Source organism: Didymosphaeria variabile (genome assembly GCF_027946475.1).
Source record: "Didymosphaeria variabile strain IMI 356815 chromosome Unknown scaffold_5, whole genome shotgun sequence".
NCBI classification, from domain to species: Eukaryota; Fungi; Ascomycota; class Dothideomycetes; order Pleosporales; family Didymosphaeriaceae; genus Didymosphaeria; species Didymosphaeria variabile.
In genome coordinates this window covers 4,230,899-4,257,743 of record NW_026611624.1, presented here as the reverse complement: position 1 = coordinate 4,257,743, position 26,845 = coordinate 4,230,899, and the positions used below count along the sequence as shown (strand labels likewise).

Genomic DNA, 26,845 nt, shown 5'->3' with positions numbered 1-26,845 from the left:
GCCTGGGTCTCCTTTCTTATCTTGTTTTCCGAGCACCGAGCGTTGCGGGACACGAGTGTAAATTGGCGAGGCTGCAGCATGTCACCACTCCTTACTGATCTTGACACAGCGCAAGTCCGCAACGCTTCTATGCAGGACTGGCCTACGTCCGCGGCATGGAACCCACACCACATTGCCGCGGGAACTCACATGCCCAGTGCGGGATTGTGCTTCTGCATCCGACTACGTGTTTGTATGACTTGAAAAACACGCTTCATCCTCATCGTGTTACTGATCTCCAAGCTCGGGCAGCGGAAAAGATGCCGATGCCCAGGCGCAATCCCTTGGCGACGAGTCACCCAAATGAAGGCTGGACAGACATCTAGAAGTCTTGGATTGGAAGCCTAACGACAAGGCTCGGCGTGGAAATTCGACCACGTCGTACTTGGGTTCAGGGCAAGATATGCTCGATACATACCATAGGTAGCCATCAAACCCTCGTTCCAGGAGAGGACTGATCCCGCTGTCAAAGCCCGCTTCAGAGCTGAATCTACACATAGTATTCACTTAATGGTAAGCGTCGCGACATTACTGTCAGGAGAGCGTATTTTGAGGGGGTGGATGCTGAGATTAAGGTGCTGTGCGTAAACTAGCGGGTTTCGGAGAACCCACAAGCGACCTTCGCCCCGTAGGAGGGTTACTAGCGCCAGCCCGCGGGCCTTCGATGATGTTTCACGTTTCCCTAAAACGCACGGCAACGCTCCCTGATTCGCCAGCTCGACCTCATGGCTGCCGCGCGCTCGGATTCTGACATGAACCAGGGCCCAGATCGGCAGGCACAGAGGATGCGTTGCAAGGAAAATGAAGACGGCTCCCGAGAAGGAAACAAACTTTTGGCGCTTTGGCGCTCGCCGCAGGGATGGGGTCCGCCGTGGGTGATTGCATGCGGGAGCGGGCTGGGGCGGAGATCAAAACCCATGGTCTCCCCGCGTTGATGATCGTCCTCTTCCTTACCTTCGTCGGACTTCATTTCCAACTTTCTGTCGTTCTTTTGGGTGCTTTCAGCCCCTTTGTCACTCTTTGTTAGGTCGCCAGTCGACATTTACGTTCCTTTGAGAGGATTGTGTGAAGGGTCCTAGAGACTGCTTTGTTCGTGTGTCTATACTACGCCTATTTTTCGAAACAAGACGATTCTACACGAGAAGAATTATTCTAGACGTCCAGCATGAAGACACAATCCATTCTCCTCGCGGCTCTTGCTGCCGTGCCTTCTGTCATGGCGCACACTGTCTGGTCTGTACTGTATGTCGATGGAGAGAGTCAGGTGAGGCAATACGTCTAGTGCTCTTGATAATATGCTAACAGCAGCTAGGGAGATGGTGCCGGTATTCGTATGAGAAAGGACCCTGCCAAAGCCTCTTTCCCTCTCGTCGACTACAGCAGTGACGACATGGCCTGCAGTATGTTACATTTTCCAGTATCCCCCAGGCCAATTCTTTGAGACTAACCCCAACAGACGTGGACGGAACCAAAGGAGTCAACTTCGTCAACTCTGTCAACGACGGGTCCACTCTAACCTTCGAGATGCGATCCTGGCCCGATGACCCATCAAAGGAATCTCTCGATAGAGGCCACTACGGCCCCTGTGCCGTCTACCTGAAGAAAGTCTCCTCTGCCATTGAAGACAAGGGCGCCGGCGACGGCTGGTTCAAACTCATGGACGACGGCTACCACGCCGACACCGACAAGTGGTGCACCGATCGCCTCATCGACAACAACGGCCGTCTCTCCGTGGAGCTCCCCAAGGGTCTCGAAGGCGGCTACTATCTCGCTCGTCCCGAAGTCGTGGCTCTGCACAATGCCACAAACGGCCAGGCCCAGTTCTACACCGGCTGCGCCCAGATCTTCCTCGCGAGCTCGGGAAGCCTCGTCCCAGAGAGCACCGTCGCGATTCCCGGCCCAGACTACGTCAGCGCAGGCCAGTCTTCAGTCCAGTTCAACATCTACATGGGCAAGAACGCAGAGTACCAGGTTCCCGGCCCGGCGGTCGCCAACTTCACGCACAACGCGAACGTCGCTTCTGACGCACAGACGAGCCAGACAGAGGGTCTCGTGCCCGACTCCTGCATCGCCCAGAGCGCGAACTGGTGCGGCAAGGAAGTCGCCTCGTACACAGACGAAACCGGGTGCTGGGCCTCAGGCGAAGACTGCTGGACGCAGGGCAAGGCATGCTGGGACCAGGCGCCTGCGACCGGCGGCAGTGTCTGCGAGCTGTGGAACGACAAGTGCCAGGACATGAACGACCAGTGTAAGGCGAAGAACTTCAATGGGCCGCCGAACAAAGGAAAGAGTCTTACGCCCAAGCGCGAGACCATCGACATCGGCTTGATTATCAAGCCTGTGGGCGGCGGCAACGTAGATGACTCTACGGCGCCTCAGTCGTCCGCTGCTGCTTCGTCGTCCGCTGCTGCATCGCCCTCCACCCCTGCAGCGCTCAAGTCTACTGCACCGGCGCTCGCATCTTCGGCTTACGAGCCTAAGTCTTCTGCTATTGAGACGCCTGTTCCATCTTCTACCCTCGCGTCCTTCGTTGAGACACCTTCGTTCTCCTCCACGGTCTCGCTTCTCTCTTTCGCAGGCGGCGTGTATAACGACGCCTCCACTTCTACAACTTCCAGTGTCGTAAAGCCCACAGTGACGTCCACCGTCAAGGTACCCGCCTCGGAGTACCCCGCTGCGCCGGCGCCGACGCAGGCGGCTAAGGAGGAAGTGAACGAGGACGGTGTCGTTGTCGTTACGAAGTATGAGGTTAAGGTTGTGACGGAGACGGAGTATGTTACCCTCACCGCTGGGGGATATAGACACAGGAGGCATAGGAGGCACTAGGTGTGTGTGGTGATGGGATGGAAGGGTTTTCGATTCTACATACTCGCGACGGAAAAGTTGTGGGTGAGCTTGAGGCTCGTTTTTAGCATGAGGGGGTTTTGCATGTGATGCGTAGATGGATGACTTTCACTTCTCTTCTTGATACCGATATTTTTAGCATGAATTCTGAGACGATGTCGCTCAGTGTTGTCGCTCAATTAGCCTGCCGATCTCAGAATGATTCTGGCGCGCTGCGTGAGGTACGATAATTTATGAGACGATGTGAAGAACGCTGTCCTGGTATGTACCATTTCGGATCCTTTTGACCCTGCCATGATTTCCTACCTATCCTTGTGGAGCCCCGTCGTCGATATGTGGGAACAGTTTCAAAGTATCGCCGATATGTGATGACAGTCACAAAGTGATTCTACCATAAATTTAGCTTTCGTCTATGATTGATTTAATAGTCTCTGTCTACCTGGATCCTACTCCTTGGTCGTTCATTGACCATTGAATGCCTCCGGACACATTGAATATCTCCTGTCTACATAGTCTTTTCGCTAAGCATCGCGGTATGGTACATCAATTCCCCCGACTATCGCCATCTCTTGAGCTGACGTTTTTGCTTACTCGACAACCCTATCAAATCATTCCACCTCCCTTGCACCATGATGCTTATCGGGACGTGAAGAATAATATCTGTACGACATGAGCACAGGGCATAGCCACATGTAGGTGCCTGCCACCGACGCGCAGGAGCAGGCTGGCATGCGGGGAACTCACTTGAACAACCGTGCAACTGCACTCCTCCCTTTGCAATTTACTCGCTATTAGAATTGACGTCTAGCTTCAATCCTACTACCTCTATCTCGCTGCAACCTCTACCTGCAGCTTCAGTAGCACTGCAACATTCGCATCCTTTGTGACGTTGCTCGATCACGCTAAACCGCATTCGCGAGAACTATGCCAATAACGCTCACCGGCAAACATGAAGGAAGCACTTCGCAAAACCGCATTTGCGAGAGTTATGCCAATAACGCTCACCGGCAACCTGAAGGAAGCACTTCGCAAAGTACTTACAATCGCTATCATACCCATTTAACTGATCGATATGTGTATTTAGAGTGTCCAATCCCACTTCTTTCCTTTACATCTTGTCATCCATATTCCCAGAAAGCTACCTGGCAACCACTCCAAACATGTCTAAGGTTCTTGCCATCTTTGGCGCCACCGGCCAGCAAGGAGGTTCAATCGTGGACCATGTCTTGAACGACTCTGGACTCTCTCAACAATACAAAATCCGTGCTATAACTCGGGATGCCACTTCCGAGAAGGCGAAACAGTTAAAAGACAAAGTCGAAGTCGTCCATGGCGACGTACTCGACCGATCCTCCCTCGAGACAGCGTTGACCGGTGTGCATACCGTATTCATCATGACAGCACCATTTCTCAGTCCCGACGTCGAGTATGACACCGTGAAAACTATCGCCGACATCGCCCTCGAGAAAGATGCCAAGTACATCATCTTCAGCACTCTACCATCTGTTCACGAGCTCTCTGGTGGCAAGTACACGAAAGTCACACCCTTCGACAACAAGGCGAAATGCGAGCAGTACATTCGGGGACTTCCCATTCAGAGTGCTTTCTGCTCGCTCGGGTCGTTCATGGAGAATTTCGAGTCGGCCTCCTACTTGACACCACGGAAGGAAGAGGATGGTACATGGGTTGTGGCCCTTCACGTCTCTCCGAAGATGCAATGGCCTTTGGTGAATGCTGTCAGAGACACGGGAAAGTTTGTCGGCGCAATTTTAGCTGAGCCGGACAAATTTGACGGCAAGACGTTCTGCGGCGCTACGAAGTTATACACCTTGGAGGAAATGATCGCTACCATGTCGAAGGCTACTGGAAAGGACATCACTTACAAGCGTATCTCGCCTGAGGAGTTCAGGGAGAGGATGAAGTTGCCAGATGGTTTGGCTGATTTGTTCATGGAAATGATCGCTTTTCTGGATGAGACTGGTTACTTTGGGCCTGATAGCGAGAAGTTGGTTGCTTGGGCTGCGAACAATGCCCGCGGCAAACTATCCACTTTCGAGGAGTACTTTGAGGCTCATCCTCTTCGGCTCGAGTAAAACGTTATCCGGAGACTATTGACTCCGTTGTTGGGGTTTTTCCGTCGCCCTGTTGTGATAGGTATCAAGGCGCAGGAAGCGAAGGGCAGTAACATAGTGGCAGGCCGTAGATTTGATAGCTTTAGCCAGAATTGTACCTTTACAGTGTGGCTAATAGCAAGTCCTTGTTCGAAACTGTACTCAGTCAGGAAGCAGGTGCGTTGATGTACACCTAGCGTGAGCTAGACCAAACGCCTTAGGCCCAGATGGACCGGCGCGAAGCAAATTTTCGACCGCTCTGGCCTAGCTAACCCCCCTACTGCGCGAAGTCCCGACCATATCCCCGGCATATCACGTGTTCCAATAAGGGAGAGTGAAATGCCGCAATTGCAGAATACACCGCGAAACGCACAAAACGTCGGCATGCTGGGGTTCATGACCAAATCAGGCCATCCCTACTCCCGAGGTATCACGATCAGGCTTCCCTTTGCATGCGTGACCCATACGGATACTGATAATGACATGTCAGTAAACTGGAGGGTTGAAACCATAGGCACATGGGCGGCAACCCAGCGATGCGGACAGGCTACCTACCTCATCAAGGCGTATCAGTTTCCACGCGCTCTATTGCCTACCGGCACGTGATGATGTTTCAACTCCGACCCGGTTTCTCTTTCGGCACTTCGATCACGTGCTGCTAGGTAACTTTGGTGGGAATAGCTTTGATGTGACTTTGTTGGTGTTTTGTTGAGTGGTGATTCGACCCGGGTGAGCACAGCCCCATGCAGGCGCCTTTCGCCAACGCGCAGCAGCAGGCTGGCATGCGGGGAACTCACTCGAACAGTCCGTGGTACTCCCCCCACCCTTTGTGCTTCCCCTTATAGCTGTCAGAATTGACGTCTGATTCAATGTCTACTACTTTAATCTCGCTACAACCTATACCCATAGCTTCAGCAGTCCTGCAACCTTCCCAGCGCCCACCTTCGACTCCGCCGGTGGTTGCTCAGCCTCAGCCTGATCCAGCAGCATCGACCGAAGCGGCAGATCTGATCTCAGAGCCGCCACAAGCAACGACAGCAGTACAGTAACTGGCACCAGTTGCAGCGGCACCTGCAAGAAACCCCCGTGGATGGCGGCTTGTGAATATCGTATGGCAAAACGTCCTTGCCATTGTCGCTATTGTCGGGTTCGCTATCGCCATTTACTACGCTCTTCGCACGGATGTTACGGGGACGGAAGGCCTACATTATACGGTGAAGAGCTGGTTCCTGTCGGCATGGACTGCGAAAAAAGATTATTGCGAGTTTAAGAGGACTTATAAGGTAAGTCTTGGTCTAATAGGGCGAGGTTACTGTTAACAATGATTGTTTTTTAAGAACGATACAGACTGTGACCCAGGGCCTCCTCCCACTCCACGAGATATACATGAGAGGCGAACACAACATAGCGTTCCAGAAGACGAGTTCGAGCAGAACGTGTGGTGGATAGTCAGATCCCTGTTCTATGGTACCTGCTATGTGTTCTTCATGAGAGGAGTCTCCGCAGCTCTTACAAGACTAAGACTTCGAAGCAACCGACGGGACGGACTCACCGGCCGCTTTGATCTGTCCCTAGATCTCGTGGGGCTTTACGTGCCTTCCACAGTCCTATTTCTGTACGACTCAAATCTAAATTACTATGCCGCAGCGCTATCATCCGTCTATGCGTTCGTCTTCCCAAGACAGAAGTTTCTTCTCAATCCTATCATTCTTGTCGATTCTTTCGTTCACGAAATGGCCCCGCTGCTGGCTCCGTCATATGTATCAATCATGGGTATAAATACGATGTTGCAGCCGTTGCATGAATATCCTGCCTTAAAGGCCAATTTGGAGCGTTTGTATGACGTTTCTTACCTTAAGGTCTATTTGGAGCATTTGTATGACATTCCTTGCCTTAGGCCTTATATATTAGCGGCCTCCGATTTCGTAGCCGACAGAGCCCACATCCCATTCCTAAGACCCTTGAAATTGCTCCTCAGTTTCATAATCCTATTACCTCGAATCTTAACGGCGCGCATATCGAGTTTGTGTCCTGAGTATTTGTTGTGGTAGCGCAATTGTGCAAGTAGAACGCGAGCAATTCCCTGTAACTTTTCGGTGTCCATACAGGAACTGCAGCCAATCTGATGCACCTGCGGGTGTCACACCTTGCATCTTACCCCGCTACTCATCTTGACGCGAGAGTACGACAAAGTTCTCCACACCCTTCAAAAGATTATCGGAACGCAGACATAAGGCCCGTTAATCGAAAAGTAAAGCCCAAGGCGGAGAAAAGTTGGTACGATGGGAGTCACAGCAAGCCAGCCCATCTACGCTGTCGAAGACATACCTGGCAAGGGTAGAGGCCTAATCGCAACAAAGGACATCGCTAAGGGTACGCGAATCATCTCCGAGAAACCTATCGTCTCAATAAGCCAATCCGGCGGAAATATTGAGCAACTGCAACTTTCTATGCACCAACAAGTCAACTCTCTACGCGAAGCAGACAAACAAGAGTTCCTTTCTATGATGAACATCTGCCCTTACAACAATTCTACAGAGGAGTGGTTTGGCATCGTTCGGACAAATGCACTACCAATGGGACCAGATTTGGATGCTGGAGGCGTCTTTCTCCACGCATGCCGCATCAACCACGCGTGCGACAACAATGCAACGAACTTTTGGAACGAGAATATCAACCAGCTCACCATCCATGCTATAAGAGATATACGCAAAGGAGAAGAAATCACTATATCGTATCTGAGTAGTCTCAGAAACCGTCAGGCACGACAGGAAGAGCTTCTTAAGAATTTCAAGTTTACGTGCTCGTGCCGACTGTGCTCCTTGCCGCCGGACCAAAGCAGAGATAGAGACGCAAAGCTGGATCGGATACACGAAATAGATGGCATCATCGAACAAGGCGGGATCGAAGCGCTTGTATCAGCGCCCCGACGCATGCTCGGCTACGTCGATGAGCAGATCCAGCTGTGGAGCGACATGAGCCCCAACGAGGTCGGCCTGGGGCGGGCATATCCCGACGCTTTTCAAATCGCTATCGCAAATGGCGACTTCGCGAGGGCGCGAATCTTCGCGGAGAAAGTAGTGGATTTGTATTTGACCACCCTTGGAAAGGACAGCCCGGACGTAGCTCAGTACAAAGAGCTATTTCGAGACCCTACGACTCATAATTACTACGGTATATCGATGAAGTGGAAGACGACCGTGGAAGACATCCCGATAGAATTCGATTCTCAGATTTTCGAAGGTTGGCTTTGGAAGCGGAGGAAGCCAGTTACCGAAGGACAACTTGCGGATTTTCGCGACCGTGAGACTTTCCCTAGCTTTGGCGGACTGCCGGACCAGAGCGGTTGTGAATCGGATTACTTCGATTGCGGAGACATCGCCACTCGTCGTCCGATGCATCACTGGTGCTTCCTGGCGGAGGTTCAGGATGTCTTCGGTTTCAGTCCACTGCACGTAGTGGTCAAGGATGTAAACGGCGTAGTTCTACCACTGTTGGTTCATACCAGTTGTCCAGGTGAACAGATCTCCCCGTCAAAGATTCAAAAGGGATATACGCTTGCGATACTGTACGCTGTGCGACGTATCTCCCTATTTAGGAAACCTTTTATCCATCTGGAGAAACCAAAGATGGTGAAGGTAGGGTCTTCACGTCGCGAAATGAGTCCATCGCTGACAAAAACCTGCAGATCTTTCCTTTACCACTTGACAGACTGCAAACTCTAAGTGATAAAGCGCGTAGTTCCTCTAAGGAGTCTGACAATGAGAAAATATGCGACGAATGCGGTACAAGGGGAACTGCTCTAAAGCGTTGCGGCGTGTGCTTTTCTTCCTGGTATTGCGATCTGGTAGGTCGATCTCTCATCTAGCCCCAAACCAGGCTTGCATTTTGATCTCTCGTGGACAGGCATGCCAAACGGCAGATTGGACCGAGGGGGAACATAAGGAGGAATGCAAGGTGTTAAAAGACCCAGATTGGAAAGCAATGCTTCATCTCAATTGGGACAAGTTTAATGGCCATTTACACTTTCCGCTTCGGATCGCGAAAAAGACCTAGGCATGAATCGAGGCGGTATGCAATCCGAATTACAAACCGGTCAGCGAACAGATGGAACTGCGCAGATTCCGAATAGTTCGATGGATGCATTGCCCGCACGCGATCGGCTTGTCGGCAGATTCGGCCTGGACGTAGGAACAAGTATTGTGCATGATACGCTAATCTGGAGAATCCTCAATCTCTTCGATTCTCTTGCTGCCATGCGGTCGAATCTCTGTCCGTGGTGTTTTAATTGATTCATTCCTCCTTTGATATAAGGAAGATCTGGTGAAGAACAGTGTCTGTTCAATGTCTTTTGTCTTGCATACACGCTCATCAATACATCTAGCCACGGTGAGATCCCGCACCTCGCCACCACAAAGAGGGCGATGACTCTACTTCGCGGTCCGTACCTCCACACTTCCATCCTGCATCCCAAAGTACACAGCAACCGGCTTCTGCCCACTCGTCACCGTCTTGACTCCATCCGTAGACCTTATTGTTTCCGCATCCAGTCCATTCAGCCCAGAGAAAATGCCCACCTCGAGCACTCCGGTAAGTGCCTTAATTGCCTCGCTCAGCTTGTTGACCTCCCACGTGCCGTCGCTGCCATCGCCCTTGCCCTTGCCTGCTTTTACGTCCGCCTCGATGAGCAGTGTCTTGAAGGGCGCGTCTACGATGAAAAAATCCTGGTCTGTTTTCAGGGGCCCTGATTTCTCGAGAAGCGTGGTGCGAAGTTCAGGGTTGGTGGAGCCGAGGGTGCGCAAGCCCTTGAGAACGGTAGGGACGGCGATGGGGGCGACTTCGATGGGGATTGTGGGCCAGTTGGTGAGGAGGCGGTCTTGTTTCTTGCGGTAGTCTGTCATCCATGTCAGCGATTGTCCCTTTCATCTTTTTAAGATATGAAGAGAGAGCGGAGTAGAACCTACCAGCAACACAGACGAACTTCCTTGCTCTTTCCGCAACCAGCTTCTCCTGGAACAAACACGCGCCTCCACCCTTTATACAATTCAGTTCCGCATCCACCTCATCTGCACCATCAAACGCAACATCGAACATGGTATCTTCTGGCAGTGAGTCGAAGGCGACCGGTGTGAGTCCGGCTTTTACAATGACCTGGCGTGACTGGTAGCCCGTGGGGATGAAGCGGATGCCGGGGTTTGTAGAGACTTCTTTAATGGCTTCGACGACATAAACGATGGTGGAACCGGAGCCGATACCGACGTTGGTTGCGGAAGTGTCGAAGTGGTCCTTTACAGCTTGTTGCGCGGCGGCACGTTTTGCGGATTCGACATTTGCGTCGGTCATGGAGGGCGAGCTGGTGAAGGGTCGCGATGGAGGGGTGGAGGGGAACGCGGCTGGGAAGACGCGCGGAAAAACTGCTAAGGATTGCTCGCTTGCTAGAGGAAGGCAGATGAGTGGTATGAGCAGACAATCGAGTGGTATATGACCTCAATTGGTATGTTGGATGACTGATGCAACGAGCCTGCTGAGTGATGCAATGTAGGCGGCGGAGGGACTGTGAAGAAGTTAAGTTCATAAAAGCTGGCCGAAAGTGGTATCTGTAGGCTAAAAAATCCAGGCCGAAGTCGCAAACGGAAAAACAAAGTTTAGTCGTGAATCCGATGAAGTTATTTTAGGTTCGGAGGAGGGAACCCCATAACATCAGTGAGGGGCAGCCGCCGCGGAAGAGTGACGCGACAATTGCCCCGCCACGAGCTTGGCGCGTGGTCCGGGCGGTGGCAGGCGGCAGAATGGCTGCGGTGCCTGGAGCTGCGGGAACCTTAAGTGCCGCCGACATTCTCTCTTCAACGCTTTATACCCAACCGTAATTCTTCTTTCTTTCGAATAGAATGACGATGGCAGATCTTCCTCCCCCCAGTCCAAGGCCCCACAGCGAAGGAGAAGAAGTAAGATCGTCCGTGCTTCGCCGTCCATATAGCTTCTAAACATTACAGGTACGACCGCCAGTTGCGCCTGTGGGGAGCTACTGGGCAGATTGCCCTCGAAAACTCGCACATACTCCTCATAAATTCTGGTCCAGGCGTTGTCGGCCTAGAGACGCTGAAGAATTTGGTGCTTCCTGGCGCCGGCAACTTTACGATACAAGATTCAGCTGTGGTGGACGAGGCAGACTTGGGCATAAACTTCTTCTTAGAAGAGTCGCATCTAGGTGGCTTTCGCGCAGAGCATACATGTAATCTGCTGAAGGAGCTCAACCCAGACGTGCAAGGCAACTTCATAACTGAGGTGAAAACGCACCTGCCCGATGGTGTATATGCATAGCTAAATCATTGCAGCCCGTCGAATCATGGCTCAGCCAAGCCGACGCACTCAAACCATACACCCTCATCCTTGCGACCGCTCCCATCCGACCCGAACTCCTCACCAAGCTCACCGCACACGCCGACCAAGCACTCGTCCCACTCTTCTACGTACACTCCGTAGGCTTCTACTCGCACTTCTCCGTACACCTACCACCAGCCTTCCCTATCGTAGACACACACCCGAGCCCCGAGACCACAGCCGACCTACGGCTGCTGAAGCCGTGGCCGGAGTTACTCGAATACGCAAAAGAGAAGACGAAGGACATGGAAAACATGGCCGCCGACGATCACGGCCACATACCGTACATCGCCATCTTATTGCATTGCTTAGAAGAGTGGAAGAAGGAACATAACGGCGAGGCGCCAAAGAATTACAAGGACAAGACCGCCTTTCGCGACCTCGTGAAGAAGGCAACACAAACAGACAACCCCGAAGGCGGAGAAGAGAACTTCGAGGAAGCCGTGTCAGCAGTCCTCAAATCTCTCAACCCTCCAGAGCCAAGCAGTACCGTCAAGGACATCTTCAAGGCCCCAGAGTGCGTCATAATACGCGAGAATTCGGCGCCCTTCTGGGTCATCGCACATGCGATCGGTCTCTTCTACACAAAGTACGGCGTGTTGCCAGTGCCGGGCGCGGTGCCGGATATGAAGGCGCGATCGGCAGACTACATCCAGCTGCAGAATGTATACAAGTCGAAAGCACGGAAAGATCTCGCAGAGGTGCTAGAGAGCGTGCGGTTCCTGGAGCGCAATGCAAATATGAGCACACACATCGAGGAGAAGGACGTAGAAGCTTTCTGCAAGAACGCAGCGCATATCAAGCTTGTTCGAGGGCGGCCGTTCCACATCGTGCCAGCGGAGGGGGACTTGAAGTTCGGATCGAACGCCAAATCGCTAGGTGCGTCATTCCATTGCAGGCTGTGTGCATGGTGTGAAAGACTAACGAGAATTTACAGCACAAAAGCTCACCTTTCCCGACGCTCTTATCCCCATATACATCGCCTTCCTCGCCTGGGACAAATTTACCGCAACGCACACCCTCGACGGCCTCGCGGGCGCTCCCAGACCCCCTGGTTCCTCCGACGCAGAAGTCGAATCTGACACTGAGAAGGTGACCAGTATTGCGCTCAAGCTCATTGATAGCTTGGTCAAAGAGGCGAAGTACACGATAGACGAGGAGGAGTACGATACCATCAGGACGCAGATCGGCGAGCTAGCGCAAGAGCTCGTGCGAGCGGGAGGCGGCGAGTTACACAATATCGGCGCACTGACGGGTGGCATTGTAAGCCAGGAGGTTATCAAGGTCATTACCGAGCAGTACGTGCCCGTGGACAACACGTGTGTGTTCGATGGCGTGAGGAGTAAGTCGAGTGTGTTTAAGGTATAGAATATTAGGCGGGACTGCAAGCATTGTAGTGAGCGTTACGGCATGGAGTATCAGAGCAACGGGTCACAACATGATCGTCCGGCAAGGGCCTGAGAGCTCGAGCACGCTGTTACCGCAGGAGGGGTCTGCACAAGATCAATGCGTTCGAGCTTTTGTCCTCGGTGCGAGGAAGCATGAGCTGGAGTAATTATTACAAGCGAGTCATAAGTGCAGATAACGCACAGCAATGCAATCCACGATACGAAATCGCTTAGGAATGCAAGTGGTGTGCTGGCTAAGTGTTCGATGTAGATGGCATGTGTGTTATCCGGTATTCCGCTGGCATACTTTCTTATCATTCCAAAACATACTACAATTTGATCTCAAATTGGCCGTCTGAGCTTTGGAGAGGGAGAGCTGGACTTTCAAAATAGAATAGAGATAGGGACGGACACATGCTCTCGCGCGGTGCATCTCGCACTGCTGTAACTACTTTTACTCAATATATCTTCCCGACCTAAAACAACAGCTATTCCACAGTCTAGTTGATACATGCATACGCAGTCGTACAATTACACTCCTTACACACCGTTCGCACCCCATTCCCGCTCCCTTACGCCTTCACCAACGGCCTCCTCTCCACCTCCTCATCCTCACTGCTATCATCCTCCGTCGCATTAACCGCCTTCTCAATCAGCGGATTCGACACCACACGCCTCTTGCTCGCGCTCCCACCCACCCCGCCACCCCTCTTCTTAGTCGGCGTGCCCTCGGGCGTCCCACCAACTGTGTCCACGACCTCGAAGCCCCGTACACTAGCCCCGCTCTTCGTGTCGTCTCCCTCCATGTCCTTTCCTCTGGCGTCGAGCTCGATGATAAGAGGCTCATCGCGCTTATTAGTGCCACGCTCGAGACCAGAGTACAACGCGCTTGAGCGATGCGACGAGCGGCGACTCAAGCCTGATAGGCGGCGAGTCTTCTCCCAGATTTTCTGCGGCGCTGTGCGAAGCGTAGAAGGGGAGCCGTTCTGCGTTGGAGAAGGCGCGGAGTCGAGCAAGGGGCGGGCCTGTGAGCGGACGGAACCAGGGGATGGGACGGGGAGGTTCGTTTGGGACGCGGCTGCTGAGGCTGAAGCTGAGGCGAAAGGGTCTGTGGGGATGGGTAGGGCAGAGGTGGACGCGAAGGGGTCAGTGAGGGCGTTGCGGGTTGGTTTGGGGGTGGGATTGGAGGAGAGCAGACGGTAGGCGTCGTTGACGGCTTTTTCTTGGATGAGCTTTGCGCTGGGTGGGTGTTAGTGGGAGGTTGGATGGAGGATGATGGTTATGTGTGTGCAGGCCGTGATTAACTTCGAGGGGAGGATAGGATGCTGGATCGGTAGGATTGGAGACTTACTCGGCTTCTGTAAGATCGGGCATTCCTTCGGTGATGTCCATTCGCCGCACGTCAGTCGTAGGTCCCTATAGCCGGTGGTTAGCTCATGTGTCCTGATATATGGACGTGTGTAGCCAGACGATATGTACAATTTTCAGCAATGGTTTCTTCTTTTCTTTCCTGCAACACAGCAGGGTCCTTTTGACCTTGTTCATAGCATTCTTGAAACCCATGCTTGCGAGAACGTTGTCGACGAAAACGAGAGACGGAGACTGATACGATTTGATAATATTATGTAGGACCCGAGAATGAGAAAACAAATGATGAGTAGAATGAGAAGACAAGAAATAGCGATGAACGGAATTTCGGATATGCAACTGATGGATGAATGCAGATGAGTGGAAAGGTGCTCTTGACCCCCAAGGGCAGGCTTTTATAAAGGAAGTGGCATGAAACAGACTACAAGCAATGAGAAACTGGCTTTCTGCCACGCGACGGGTCTGACGGAGCGAGGGCAACGGATTCCTTGCGCTGACGAGTCAACGCCAACATTCCTTGATGTGCAATCAGTCTGCGCACGAGAAAAATTTCTTCCGCTCTCAGGAATGTATGAGAGTCCTGTTAGCGACTGTCATCCGAGCGAGAGAGATCGTCTAAAGTCATCAGTCAATATCTGAGAAGCTACTCGTAATGTACGCGAGATGTGAGTAACATCGTAAATAGATGAAACCTTTAGAGCTAGGTTGCACCTGCGTCTTCTGAATTGGACGCGTGACGTGGAAATAGCGATATCTTTGGGTAGGTTGCACATTCGCTTGTACCACCGACCTTGCATGTAGCGCTCATTTCTCATTCAGGTACCAAAACGCGCGTTTGAGACGTGAGGAGACGATGATCCGCCTTGCTGATTCTGGAAACGGTAGTATTGAGGCTGCATATATATGACGCTCTGTTCCACTCCGCGGACGTGTGTCGTAGCGACTCAAGTTCGCGTCTGGTGAAGCGCCGCTCCGCTGCTATCCTAGTATAACACGGTTTCCAGTCAGGTTCACAAGAAAAGCCCATCTTGTCGCCGGGAGGTGCGATGACACCCGCCTAGCTTGTCGTTGCCAGTCGTGGGAAACATCGTGTTACAAGCTAGAACATGGTTCGTCATACCGCGCACAAGCATCTATTTCGGGTAGTCTTTCACATGGTAGCTCTTTAGCTTGACGAACTGGTCGAATCCAAATTTGGAAAGCGTCTGACCCTTTCCAGAGTCCTTCCACCCCACCCAAGCGAGGTCCTGAAAATCGAAGTTAGTACATGCTAGCCAGAGATGATATAGGGTCACTTACTGGTGCAGGGTAATCGCAACGGTTGACGAAGACAGTGCCAGCCTCGACTTCGTCAACGAGCTCGTGACCCTTGTTGGTATCCTTGGTCCAGATGCTGGCTGTCAATCCAAATTGGCTATCGTTCATGAGTTTGATAGCTTCAGCATCGTTCTTGACCTTCATAACTGGGATGACCGGGCCAAAGGTTTCTTCGGTCATCACAGCCATGCTGTGATCAACGTTGGTCAGGAGCGTCGGGGCAACAAAATTTCCGTCCGCTGGAGGAGATTTGAAAGACGCATTGTCTGGCGTGGCGTCTTTCGCACCCTTCTCGAGAGCGTCCTTGATATGCGCACGGATGGAGTCGGCGGAACGAGAGGAAACCACTGGGCCCACATGCGTGTCCTTCTCCATGGGATCGCCAAGCTTGTAGCCCTTCAGCACGTCCTGAAGAGCGGCGATGAACTCATCGTGAATCTTCTCATCGACGTAGACACGCTCGACACTACAACAGCTCTGGCCAGAGTTGAAGACTGACCCGTCGACGATTTCTTCGGCTGCCCACTTGATATCGACATCAGATCGAATATACGCGGGATCTTTGCCTCCAAGCTCAAGCCCGACACGAATCGGTACACGATCGCTAGCAGCGCTCTGTACAGCAAGACCGTTGGCAACCGATCCAGTGAAGCATACTAGTTGGATCTGCGGTGACCGCGCTATGGCTTCGATTTGGGTGATTGATCCACTGTGAAAGATTTGTAGAACACCTTCAGGCAGTCCAGCGTCTGCAAAAATTTGTTTGATCTGCTCCGCACTCGTGGGTGTTTGTGGGGATGGTTTCAAAACCACAGAATTGCCCGCAAGCAAGGCTGGAATTAGTGAATTGACAAGGGTCAGGTATGGATACTGTATGTGGAGTCAGTGGAAGTTGTTGTTATCGATCGCATGTTGAACGCACATTCCAAGGGAAAAGAATTAATACTGGTCCTACGGGGACCTTCTTGATGTAGCGTTTGAAGCCTTTCTCTGCTTCACCTTCGGTTTCTTTGAGAGCCTCATTACTGATCTTGAGCATGTACTCGCCGCGTGCTACGGCAGTCGTGACTTCCTTTGGCGTGTAGTTAATAGGACGGCCCATCTGCTCCGTGAGCTCTTTGCCCAAGGCATCTTGGCGCTCATCCAGCAATTTCAACGCCTTTTTGACGATTGCTTGACGCTCTGAGAGAGAAGTGCGACGGTAGGACTCGAAAGCACGTGCAGCTGTTTCTGGTATGGAGAGCAGATCGACATCCGAGAGGCCATTGCGGGTGAGGATGGGCTTGTTGGTGACCGGCGAGATGGTCGTGATAGTTTCCACTGACATGATGCCGTAGTGATGACGATTGTGGGTTGATATATTGATTGGGTATGTCAATGCAGGACCGCGGTGAGGTGCAATTATTTTTGGTGTCGATGAAGTCGCCGCCAGCGGGGTGACGTATTTGTCGATTAGCTATGGAAGCTACGACCCCGCCAAGTCTAGTGCGTTCGGTTAGTGACCGCTTTCCGCCTTCTGCCAGCCTCAATGTTGACCACATCACTGTTCTGCTTCCCTCAACCTGCACCCACCAATTCGTTTCGATTGACAACTCGGATGCGGCTGTTCGGACGGCACGGCCAGTGGCGCTCTGCAGAGCAACTCGTGAGACGCAGACTGACCGATCCCTAAACAGTCAATAACGCGTCCATTTCGCGACCAGACGCGTCTCCGGCGTTGTGTAACAGTCACAGGCCGCCAGAGAATCAGCCACTGCGCCTTTTCTGGATTTTCGAGCCATCTGGACAGCGCTGAGCGATCATCATCCTGCATCGAATATCAAGGGTGAATGAGCCAAATTATCTCACTGAACGACCAGAAGAGGAAGGCCATCCTGCAGGTTTCATTGTTGGCGGTACGCTTCACCATGTTGTGTTCTATTTTCCTTGGGGTCTGAAGCTTTCTTTATCTTTGGCGCATCGGCTGGCTTGAAGTAAGCCATCTGAAGCTGTCAGCAACCGCCCCGTTGGTCGGCAGTTCCCGCAGCCATCATTGTGATGCGAACACATCCCGACAATTCTCCTGTCCATTGCATGATGCCTTTGTTGCTTTCGGGCTTACATCTTTCGCCCAGTCACAGAGCCTTGTGGTGGCGCAGTGGCGGGAACTAGGGCAGCCGAACCGACTCTGGCGTCGAGGAAAACGTCCCGAGTCAGGTCGCCAGATCCTGATCCTACAGCCATGGAGTGCTGATCCTATGTGCAGAGGATCATGGGCCTTCTCTGCGACCGGCTCGACATTGTTTGCCAGGAATTAGAACTTCCAAACCTTGCGATAGAGATTGCAGTCCAGCAGCATGATCGAGTGCTTCTGAACACAGAATACCCAATCCGAACGTTTTGGAGCCTACAATCGTAGCGTCTGGTCCCACCAGGTACGCGAAAACAGTCGTCGAGTGTCTAGATTTGGCGTTGATGGCTATATACTTCAATGCGTCTGGATGCAAAGTCCCCATATGGAGCACGGAACATGTGAGAAGCGCACAGTGTAAGGGGAGCGGCCCCCAAGCACCAACTCCACCGATCCCTCAGCGACACCAGTGTGACCTCAGCTTCGCGCAGCAAAACAACCTATTGACGGTGCTTTTCACAGGACTATACAGCATAGAACCACGATTTCTGGGCTGACAGCTGCACAGGAGGTGAGGTGCGATGCTGCAGTGCAATGAAACCTGCACCCTCCGATACATTCCCAAAAATTGCGAAACTGTCACTGGCTGCAATTTACTGCACCTCCAACCGACTTTTGGCTCTCACTAAGCCACGTCTAGATTAGTTGGTCCGTTACTATCGGGAGGAGCGGGAAGTTGTGAACGCTAACGCTCTCGGCTTAGACCGAGTGGCAGAAGGGTTCGGCAGCGATCCCAGTCAAGGTGTCTCCATTCCCTGTTCTCTTTCTACGCGGCAACATGCGTTGCGAGAGTGCGACCGCACCACAAGGGGGTCGATCTTTACAAAGAACCATCTAGTCTGGTTCATCTGCCGCTTTACCGACCTTGTCGCGAACCTTTTCGGACGCCTCAACAAGCAGCCAAACCACGAAGCGCGAGCGACGAACGGTCCACCCGGAGTCGCTCATGTGGGTACGAACGGAGAAAACCACCCGTTCCCGAAACGGTGTAGCGACCACCTCATTCTTCCCGCCCCAACTCGTTACTCTCGCGAGGCGATTTTTGGGCCGAGTAGATCTTCGCGGACTCGACGCTTGGACAACGTGCTCAGCCTTTTTCTTGTTCAACAAGCTCGTCATCGTTCACATCTTTCACAAATTTATGCTATGGTACAGGCCTTGAATGCTGATGGCTTCGGAAGCAACCCTTCCTTGGATAATTGCGACGACGAACCTGAGTATGAATTGCCGGTCGCTCGTGTTGGTCTCTGCGGAACTACGCTATTGATCGCCAGACAGGATGGCCCCGTCAACGTGACCAAATGTTCGCACCACTCTCGCCAGACGTTCCTGCAGCATTCTGCTGCCAAGACGTCAAAGGCACGACACAGTGAATGGGGTAAAGTGAAATGCTGGGCGCTGAAATGCGGAGCGATCCGCTGGCTTCAAATCGCCCGCCAATCACTGAAATCGACCATCAAAGCGCGTACCGGTCACGACGTTGATAGGCCCTCGACGACATATGCAACCGTTTTCTCCACAATTGAAGCCACCGTTTTAGCGGATTCAGTTACTTTGAAAACGGTGAGATGGGTGGAGAGGGCCGACCAGCGTGTCTAAGCGCGCGTTGTCTGCAACGTTCGCACGCCACTTTGCGTGTTGGCCGCAGTCGGACAAGGCACGCTGACTTGGCCGTGTCACGGCCTCTCATTCTGGACCTCTTGTTATCATAAATGAGGTATTATAGATCAGAAGCCTGCGCAGCCAGTCTCTCCACAAGACCCGTTCTGGCCAACCCATCTGCAGGTGACCTTTCAAAACTTCAATTTCCTACGGACCCCCACAGGATGCATTACCGTGCTTGATCACGGAGGGCACTTTGATGCGCTCGCCTTCGCAAAAAGCGTTGGAGGCGCGATTTGTTTCTGGGTCGGATCGCGGAAGATCGAAGCGTTTTGGAAGGCCCTGAGTCCGATTCCATCGGAGCATTGTCAGCATTGATTCATGCCCACCGGCTTCTTCTGGGAAAATTCTGGATGAAAGGCTGATCCGCACAGGCTGCGGAAGGCTGGCGAGACGGATTATTCACTGGGATGCGATGACCGGCAGGGTGTGGCGGAAGGCTAGCCATGAATCGTAGCCGGTCGCAGCTGGGGGGCAGCAACTTGGTTCTTGCTGTTCGAGGACTCTACAGCCGGCAGCGCATACTGATGAAAGGGGACAGCAGGCTGGAGAGCGCGTCGACTAAACGGTCCCGTGCCATCGTTTGGAGGTCTTGCTGGCAAATGCACAAAAGTGGGTTGTGGGCCCCAATCATGGCACAGGTCGTTTCTGGATCGCCAGTCAGTCGAGCGACGGATCCGATGGTGGCATTGGCGGTACGGGGGGTTACAAAACGGTACCTCTAGCCGGCATCGGTACGGTATGGCACTCTTAAGACGGGCACATATAGGGCTGGCATGGCACCGATCAAGCAATATCGTTTTTGATTACGGGCCTTGACGCGGCGAGCAGCTTGGGGTGCATCCGCTCAAGCTCGCGGCACCGACGATCAAGCGGCTTCGTGCCCTGTGCTTAACGTGGAAGCGTTGCGCTACACCGGGATCCCTGGGACGTGCCGGGGTAGCTGCTGAGGCGTGATGACTGGGGACATGAGGCCTTGGCTCGAACCCAGCGTGCAGAAGTCATTGCCCATCTCGTTTGCATGTGGCCCAGCAGTTTTCTGACGCGCGACGCAGCTAGCAGACCCGGAGATGGGAGGTCGCTGCCCATGCCATCCGGTATTGGCCACCCTGCACCTCAGGCACTGGCAGCCTGTGCTATACCCCGCGGGCACCACTAAGACCTGACCTGGCTGGAGGCGGAGAAGCCTGCGGCCGGCAGCTACCTATATTGTACTCAGGGACACGGGCGAGCGAGTCAAAAGAGCACCGTGGACCTACCTCTGACCTGCATCCATCCCGACGACATCTCTCCCAGCCCGGCGCTGAACGCACCTCGACCACGTATCGCCTGCTGTTTATCTGCCTTCTTCTGTTGGGTTTATTCACTCGAGATTAACCTCCACACCGCCGCCATTGAGCCCTATCCGTCGTTGTCGAGCGGTGCAGTTGTGGCCGAGGCCGGCGCTAGAAGGATGATGTCGACGAGTCTCCACCAATACGAGCAGTTTCCTCCACCAATGCAGCATCAACACCACTATGCTGCCCAGCACATGGGCCCTTCGCCGCTCGATACATTGGCCCATACTTCACAGTACGCACTGCAGTTCCATCAAAACCGACATGTCCTTCAGCCGGGCAAGGGCCTCGTCAAGCCGCACCGCCTATCCTACGCCAACGGACCTCTTGCTGCAGCTCCTCGCAGCCAACGTGATGCGATGCTCCACGAGCGGGCAGGACGAGGTGCTGCCGCTGCAGGACCAGTGCGACGCAGAATCAGCCGAGCGTGTGATCAGTGTAATCAGTTGCGGACAAAGTGCGATGGCAAGGCACCTGTGAGTAGCTGACATTGACGTGATGACTAGTTGCTAACGTCGCGTAGTGCGCTCACTGTATAGGTACGTTCCACAGGATCCACCAAGCAATTTTGACAGCTGTCGGCGCTGTCAAAACCAACGTGGCACTAACCGTATCGCAGAATTCGGTCTATCATGCGAGTACATGCGCGAGCGCAAGAAGCGCGGAAAGGCATCACGAAAGGACCTTGCTGCAGCAGCCGCTGCGGCAGTAGCAAATGGCTCCGCTCCACCATCTGGCGAATCCACGTCCGGGAGCCCTCAATCACGCGGGACTGTCCTTCCTGACGACCAGAAGGAATCCTCACCGACTGTCGAGCTGCCCGAAGGCCAGCGACCTCTACCAGACTTGCCTCCACCCAACCTCCCACAGCCTGGGAGGTCCGCCAGCATTGCCACGACCCGTGACATAGATAGCGCCGGCATGTTTCAAGGTGTCAATCCGGTATCCCGGACCATGAGCATGAGCGCCATCGACTCCATCCCAGAGAATCAAATCAGCGAAAGCATTCACCATCCCATGCAGCCACCGCGCATTCAGACCCAAGGCTTGCCAATGCACAACCACTCAATTCCAGAATATGCCTCTATGGACGACTACAACCGTGCGTACCAGCAACCTCACCAGATGATGCACCCCATCATTCCCTCCAACATGCCAGATTATGCACAAAGTCCTTACGAGATGATGAGCCCACAGAGCGCACAAGGGACTGCAAACTCGTACAGGATGGCCCATGGCGAATCTCCGTTGCCGGGCTACATTACGACCTCACCTGTAACTGGATCGCCAGGCTGGCTGTCACTGCCGTCTCCTTCTACGACTATATACCCGAATGCACACCCACCGAGTTCCCAACAACTGCGATACCCGGTTCTTGCGCCCCTGGTGCCTCATCTGACGAACATCATGCCCGTATCTCTTGCCTGTGATTTGCTGGAGCTCTATTTCCAGAGCTCCAGTACTGCTTTCATGCAGCCCACAAGCCCGTATGTGCTGTGTTACGTGTTCCAGAAAGAATCGTTCTTGCGGCACAATACCCCACGCGTGTGTAGCCCAGCACTACTCGCTAGCATGCTCTGGATCGGATGTTTGACAAGCGAATCGCCCTACCTAGCGTCGTCACCATCCGCACGAAGTCAATTATCGGAGAAACTCATCAACTTGACCATTTCCCTCCTCAAGCCTTTAGTGCACCAATCACAAGGTGAAGATGCAAGTCCGACATTCAGCTCCGGTGCAACAATGAACAACTTTGGCATCTCGACACAAGATCCGGAACTAGGACTACCTGGCGAAGGTATTTGGCAAAGAAGCTATGCGGCTAGCTCTGCCGGCGCTCCAGGTGGCATTGATGATGTCTGCACGTACGCTAACCTTGCAGTCGTCATAAGCGCCAGCGAGTACAAGGCGGCGTCGCTGCGGTGGTGGAACGCTGCGTGGAGTTTGGCTAGGGAGTTGAAACTTAGCAAGGAGGTGCCGTTGACGCCACCGCCGGAGGAGAATCCAGATGCCCGATCCGACCTTGACTCAGCACACGTTGGTGGCTCCTCGTCTGGACAGAACGCTCCAGCCAACCTCACCGAGGAGCAACGAGAAGAGCGACGTCGAGTTTGGTGGATGCTGTACACCGTGGATCGGCACCTGGCGTTAGCCTACAACAGGCCATTATCGCTACTCGATATCGAGTGCGGCGATTTACAGACACCTGTTTCTGATGATGTATGGCAAAATCCGGCTCTCTTTGCAAACTCCGCTCAATCATTTTCAGATCCTACCGTTCGACGAAGCACAGGACCCATATATGAGTGCACTGGGACATCCACATTTGGATTCTTTCTCCCTCTGATGAGCATATTGGGCGAGATTGTCGAAGTCCACCATGCAAGAAATCATCCTAGATTTGGTTCGAAGACCAACTGGGACGACCATGCCGCAGAAATCACCCGGCAGCTAGAGGCGTATGGCCATTCGCTTCGCGAGTTGAAGGCAAGAGCTATCGCAGAGGCAAACGCAGAAGTTCAGGAACCCATACACCCAGGCACACCATCAGCTCGATCAGTAAACTCTACGACATCTAGAGCTCAGGAATCGCTCATGCGCGCGAGAATCGTTGTCGCCTATGGCACGCACATCATGCATACTCTCCATATTCTACTGAACGGCAAATGGGATCCTATCTCGTTGTTAGACGACAATGATCTCTGGATATCATCCCAGAGCTTTATCGACGCCACCGGACACGCTGTCGCCGCCGCCGAAGCACTCAACGAAATTCTGGAACTCGATCCTGATCTCAGCTTCATGCCGTTCTTCTTTGGAATCTACCTCCTACAGGGGAGCTTCCTATTGCTTCTCATAGCCGACAAGTTGCAAGGCGAAGCCAACCCCAACGTCGTCAAAGCTTGCGAGACAATCGTACGAGCGCATGAAGCGTGCATCGTCACCCTCAACACCGAGTACCAGGTAAGTCTCCCCAGATCTCTTACACCGCAATGTCCCTTGAAGCAGCCATACCCGGGTTTCGCAGTTGCAGCTTCGCGCTTCCACGCTATTACCCGTCTCGGCCGCGAACCTCCTGCATTCAGCCTCTTCCCCGTCCTCGTTTCAACACCCACACTTGCATCACTCACTCCCCACAATCTCGGAAAATTGAGGTCGATCATGCTGACCAAACATTGTAGAGAAATTTCCGGAAGGTGATGCGCTCGGCTTTGCAGCAGGTGCGGGGGCGCGGCATGGACGAAAATGCCGAGTTCGCGCAGCTGCGGCGTCGCGAAATGCTCTGCCTGTACCGCTGGAGCGGCGACGGGACGGGTCTTGCGCTGTAGGCTTGCCTGCCTTCTAGAAGACACATCGCCACATGCGCTCTCGACGCCCCACATTCAATGATGGACTGGAGTCTGGAGCTTGTCACACCCCTTCTTCGTGCAGCACACGTAATGTCTTCACTTTTATTATATTGGTAACTTTTAGCGGGAACTTATGGCTTCACGGATTGGGAAATGATCATGATAGATTGGGTATTTGGTATGGCGTTGGATCTTCACTTTTACTTCTGGCGGTTGGCTGGCTGGCTTTGCAATCTTCCCTTTCTCTTCGTCTATATCGATACCATTCCACTTGAGCGTTGCGTTGGCACTGCGTAGCCCAATATCCTCTCTTCGAAACAGCGGCGCATGTACATTCGTCTTTTATCACTTTAGCGATGCCGTAGTTCCTCGCATCCATCAAAATCCCTTCATAGCGTTCTTACTTGCAACCACTATACATATATCCACGTCCGAGTCATGCCCAACTACACATGTTCCACCGCCGCTACTGCCCTTCTTCGCGCTAGCTCCTCGTTGCAAACCTTCTCGAAGAGCTTGCTTGCGGGAAGGATCCAGCAGCCGGGCCGGGGCCCAGAACGGGCGTGCCATCACGAGATAGCATAAGGCAGACGGATAAGCTTAAGCCATGGCAGGGCAGGGCAGGGCAGGGCAGACAGTTCGGTCGGCCGATCAGCGCATCGGGCCCGAAGCGTCATAGCGCCTATAGCACGGCAACGCATGGCTATAGCAAACGTTAATGCTGCCTCGCGTGCGCGCGTCCAACCGAACTGGGCGCTCGGAACGAGAAAAACTCAAATCTCAGGTCGCTGCACGTTGGCTGCACGCACGCGCCTCGCTCAGTAGGGAGGGACGTCGTTAGCGGCCTCAGGATGCCAACTGTCGCGGACGAGGCCGACCTTGCTACGTACGGGGCTAGCCAGCAGAGCCAACGCATGCGCATTCGGGCGCGCAGAAAGACGCGTTTCACCGTTTTCTGGTACTATAGCTTGGGATGCGGTTTCAGGACGGGATCAGATCAGGATGGCGCAAGTGATGGACTGGGCAGCCAGCCACGAGTCTGCATGAAGCGTCACGGGTCAAAGCCCGGCTGTCAAGACGTAGCGAGGCAAGAGCCGGGCGAGTATACCCACTGTACTCTATTGAACGCGCCGGCAGGAATCTGGCAGTGCAACCGTCGCATCTGGTGTCGGAGGGCGCCCCGTGATCCCTACTGATGTCACAAATCACGGGCCCCGCAGACCACATAGTTCGGACATATTGGAGTCGTGGTCAGGATGTGGTTCCTTTTCGAGGTTCTGTAAGCGCGCGCGAGAAGGCATCGGTGAGTGCACCTTGCTGCCAGTCGTCATGTCTTGCTGTTGTAGGCTGACGTGCTACGAGTGGACGCCGCCGCCGCGGACGTCTGCCGCTGAGCCGATTTGCTTCGTGCTCCGCTGGGCCATAGTGGCGAAGGCGTACCACATCGCGAACGATTTTTATTGACGTGAAATCCACCTTCGGAGATTTGATAATCGCTGTGGTGAGAATGCGGCAAGTGGCGAGAACAATGGGGCGGCTCAAGATCGGAGGAAAGCTGGACGAAGGCGGTCGGCAGTACGTTGGGTAGCGATGTGATATTGATGTTCGAGGTGCAGTAGGAGAGTGACGAGGTGGATACGTACCTTGGTACGTGGGAGCACCTGGAACATGTCTGCTTCGCTACCAGATCTGTACCACACTTGTACGCCATGTCAACTGTCAGTTCACTGTTGTGGTGACCTCCCAAGCGTGACCAGTTGCCGACGCTGCCCAACATAGCATTTGCCCATCGATGTTCAGCCATTGTACGTCATGTTACGGTGGGGTTTGATCTCAGTACTAGCTGACCAGTGGGCGAGGGTTGCCACAACACAGCCTCCAGAATCAAAGACGATCTTGCTCATCCGTTTCCTGCACAATAAGATACTTCGGCCTTGGCAGGGTTGCCAGGCTGGTGTGCTCGTATATGTATGGAACGTTGAAAAACTTGGATATGAGGGCTGCAGGATGTCGCTCACTGCAATGCACCCCAGATCCACATTGGTCCCATGGCCATGATCATCGTAGAGTTGCCTTGGAATGCCTGCTTGTTGGCCGTCTGTTCTTTGGTACTGCTCCTGAGCTAGGTACAGCCCAAGTCTCATGACTTGTCTGAGCTTGCTGAGCTGTGGTGGCGGGGTCGATTTGCGCGTTTGTCCTTTGCCCGCATGCTTTGCGGAGTGGGCGTCTGCCCACATGGCAGTTTCATCTTAACAGAGACCCCTTAAGACGCACTGTCAACTTTCGCGCCGTCTTTCCACAGCACGGTGAAGCCGAATGCACGGTCGGGCGCAGGCTGCGAACTGTCTTCGCATCGGCACTTGCTGACGATGTACGGATCCCATCCGTGCTCCGGTACCCGTCCCTTACGCTCCGCTCAGCCGGGGTTGGTGCGGTAGAGAGCAAGGTAAATCCAGGTAAGCACATCCGCAATAGTAATACCGCAGTACGGCAGACGGTGAACAGCTGTGGATATCATAGCCACCCCTACTGCGGTATTCAGCTGCCACATTACGCTATTGCAGCCCTCCACATTCCCCACACTTTCCGACATTGTTGAGATTGCATGTATTGAAGACTTCATTTGTGCAAATGAGGGCGGCGAGGAAACCTGGGTACCGACCCCACCATGCAGTTGCTGCAGCGCGGCACGGACGCACACGTTGTGAAGGGGCATGCGGAGAATAATAACACGGCAGGCAAGGACACCAGATGTTGTCCAGGTCTTTTCGCGAACGGCCGAAGGATTGAGATCCTTCATTAGATCGTCAGCAGTGAAATTTGTTGTCCTGTTGGTGACGGAGGCGACTGGACGACATTGACACAATCGTAGTATTAC

General features: G+C 53.3%; 8 protein-coding genes across 8 annotated transcripts; 5 read left to right on the top strand and 3 right to left on the bottom strand.

Annotated features, from left to right (window-relative positions):
- Nucleotides 1-1,204: 1,204 nt before the first annotated feature.
- N0V89_007862 (uncharacterized protein) lies at nucleotides 1,205-2,865 on the top strand (the record flags this gene model as incomplete). The annotated part of the gene is made up of 3 exons (XM_056216622.1): nucleotides 1,205-1,303; nucleotides 1,352-1,439; nucleotides 1,496-2,865. 3 exons carry the CDS (start codon nucleotides 1,205-1,207, stop codon nucleotides 2,863-2,865), a joined length of 1,557 nt encoding a protein of 518 aa, XP_056070869.1.
- Nucleotides 2,866-4,043: 1,178 nt separating this feature from the next.
- N0V89_007861 (uncharacterized protein) lies at nucleotides 4,044-4,976 on the top strand (the record flags this gene model as incomplete). Its single annotated transcript, XM_056216621.1, has 1 exon — nucleotides 4,044-4,976. One exon carries the CDS (start codon nucleotides 4,044-4,046, stop codon nucleotides 4,974-4,976), a length of 933 nt encoding a protein of 310 aa, XP_056070868.1.
- Nucleotides 4,977-7,276: 2,300 nt separating this feature from the next.
- On the top strand, nucleotides 7,277-8,719 carry N0V89_007860 (uncharacterized protein; the record flags this gene model as incomplete). Its single annotated transcript, XM_056216620.1, has 1 exon — nucleotides 7,277-8,719. The coding sequence occupies one exon, from the start codon at nucleotides 7,277-7,279 to the stop codon at nucleotides 8,717-8,719; it is 1,443 nt and encodes a 480-aa protein (XP_056070867.1).
- A 705-nt stretch (nucleotides 8,720-9,424) lies between these two features.
- RKI1 (ribose-5-phosphate isomerase rki1) lies at nucleotides 9,425-10,337 on the bottom strand (the record flags this gene model as incomplete). The annotated part of the gene is made up of 2 exons (XM_056216619.1): nucleotides 9,425-9,888; nucleotides 9,959-10,337. The coding sequence occupies 2 exons, from the start codon at nucleotides 10,335-10,337 to the stop codon at nucleotides 9,425-9,427; spliced, it is 843 nt and encodes a 280-aa protein (XP_056070866.1).
- Nucleotides 10,338-10,783: 446 nt separating this feature from the next.
- N0V89_007858 (uncharacterized protein) lies at nucleotides 10,784-12,743 on the top strand (the record flags this gene model as incomplete). The annotated part of the gene is made up of 4 exons (XM_056216618.1): nucleotides 10,784-10,857; nucleotides 10,988-11,279; nucleotides 11,330-12,254; nucleotides 12,313-12,743. The coding sequence occupies 4 exons, from the start codon at nucleotides 10,784-10,786 to the stop codon at nucleotides 12,741-12,743; spliced, it is 1,722 nt and encodes a 573-aa protein (XP_056070865.1).
- A 592-nt stretch (nucleotides 12,744-13,335) lies between these two features.
- N0V89_007857 (uncharacterized protein) lies at nucleotides 13,336-14,326 on the bottom strand (the record flags this gene model as incomplete). The annotated part of the gene is made up of 3 exons (XM_056216617.1): nucleotides 13,336-14,002; nucleotides 14,115-14,179; nucleotides 14,243-14,326. 3 exons carry the CDS (start codon nucleotides 14,324-14,326, stop codon nucleotides 13,336-13,338), a joined length of 816 nt encoding a protein of 271 aa, XP_056070864.1.
- Nucleotides 14,327-15,264: 938 nt separating this feature from the next.
- Nucleotides 15,265-16,775, bottom strand: N0V89_007856 (uncharacterized protein; the record flags this gene model as incomplete). Its single annotated transcript, XM_056216616.1, has 3 exons — nucleotides 15,265-15,378; nucleotides 15,431-16,318; nucleotides 16,371-16,775. The coding sequence occupies 3 exons, from the start codon at nucleotides 16,773-16,775 to the stop codon at nucleotides 15,265-15,267; spliced, it is 1,407 nt and encodes a 468-aa protein (XP_056070863.1).
- A 3,958-nt stretch (nucleotides 16,776-20,733) lies between these two features.
- N0V89_007855 (uncharacterized protein) lies at nucleotides 20,734-23,946 on the top strand (the record flags this gene model as incomplete). The annotated part of the gene is made up of 4 exons (XM_056216615.1): nucleotides 20,734-21,093; nucleotides 21,141-21,156; nucleotides 21,237-23,581; nucleotides 23,800-23,946. The coding sequence occupies 4 exons, from the start codon at nucleotides 20,734-20,736 to the stop codon at nucleotides 23,944-23,946; spliced, it is 2,868 nt and encodes a 955-aa protein (XP_056070862.1).
- Between the last annotated feature and the right edge of the window lie 2,899 nt (nucleotides 23,947-26,845).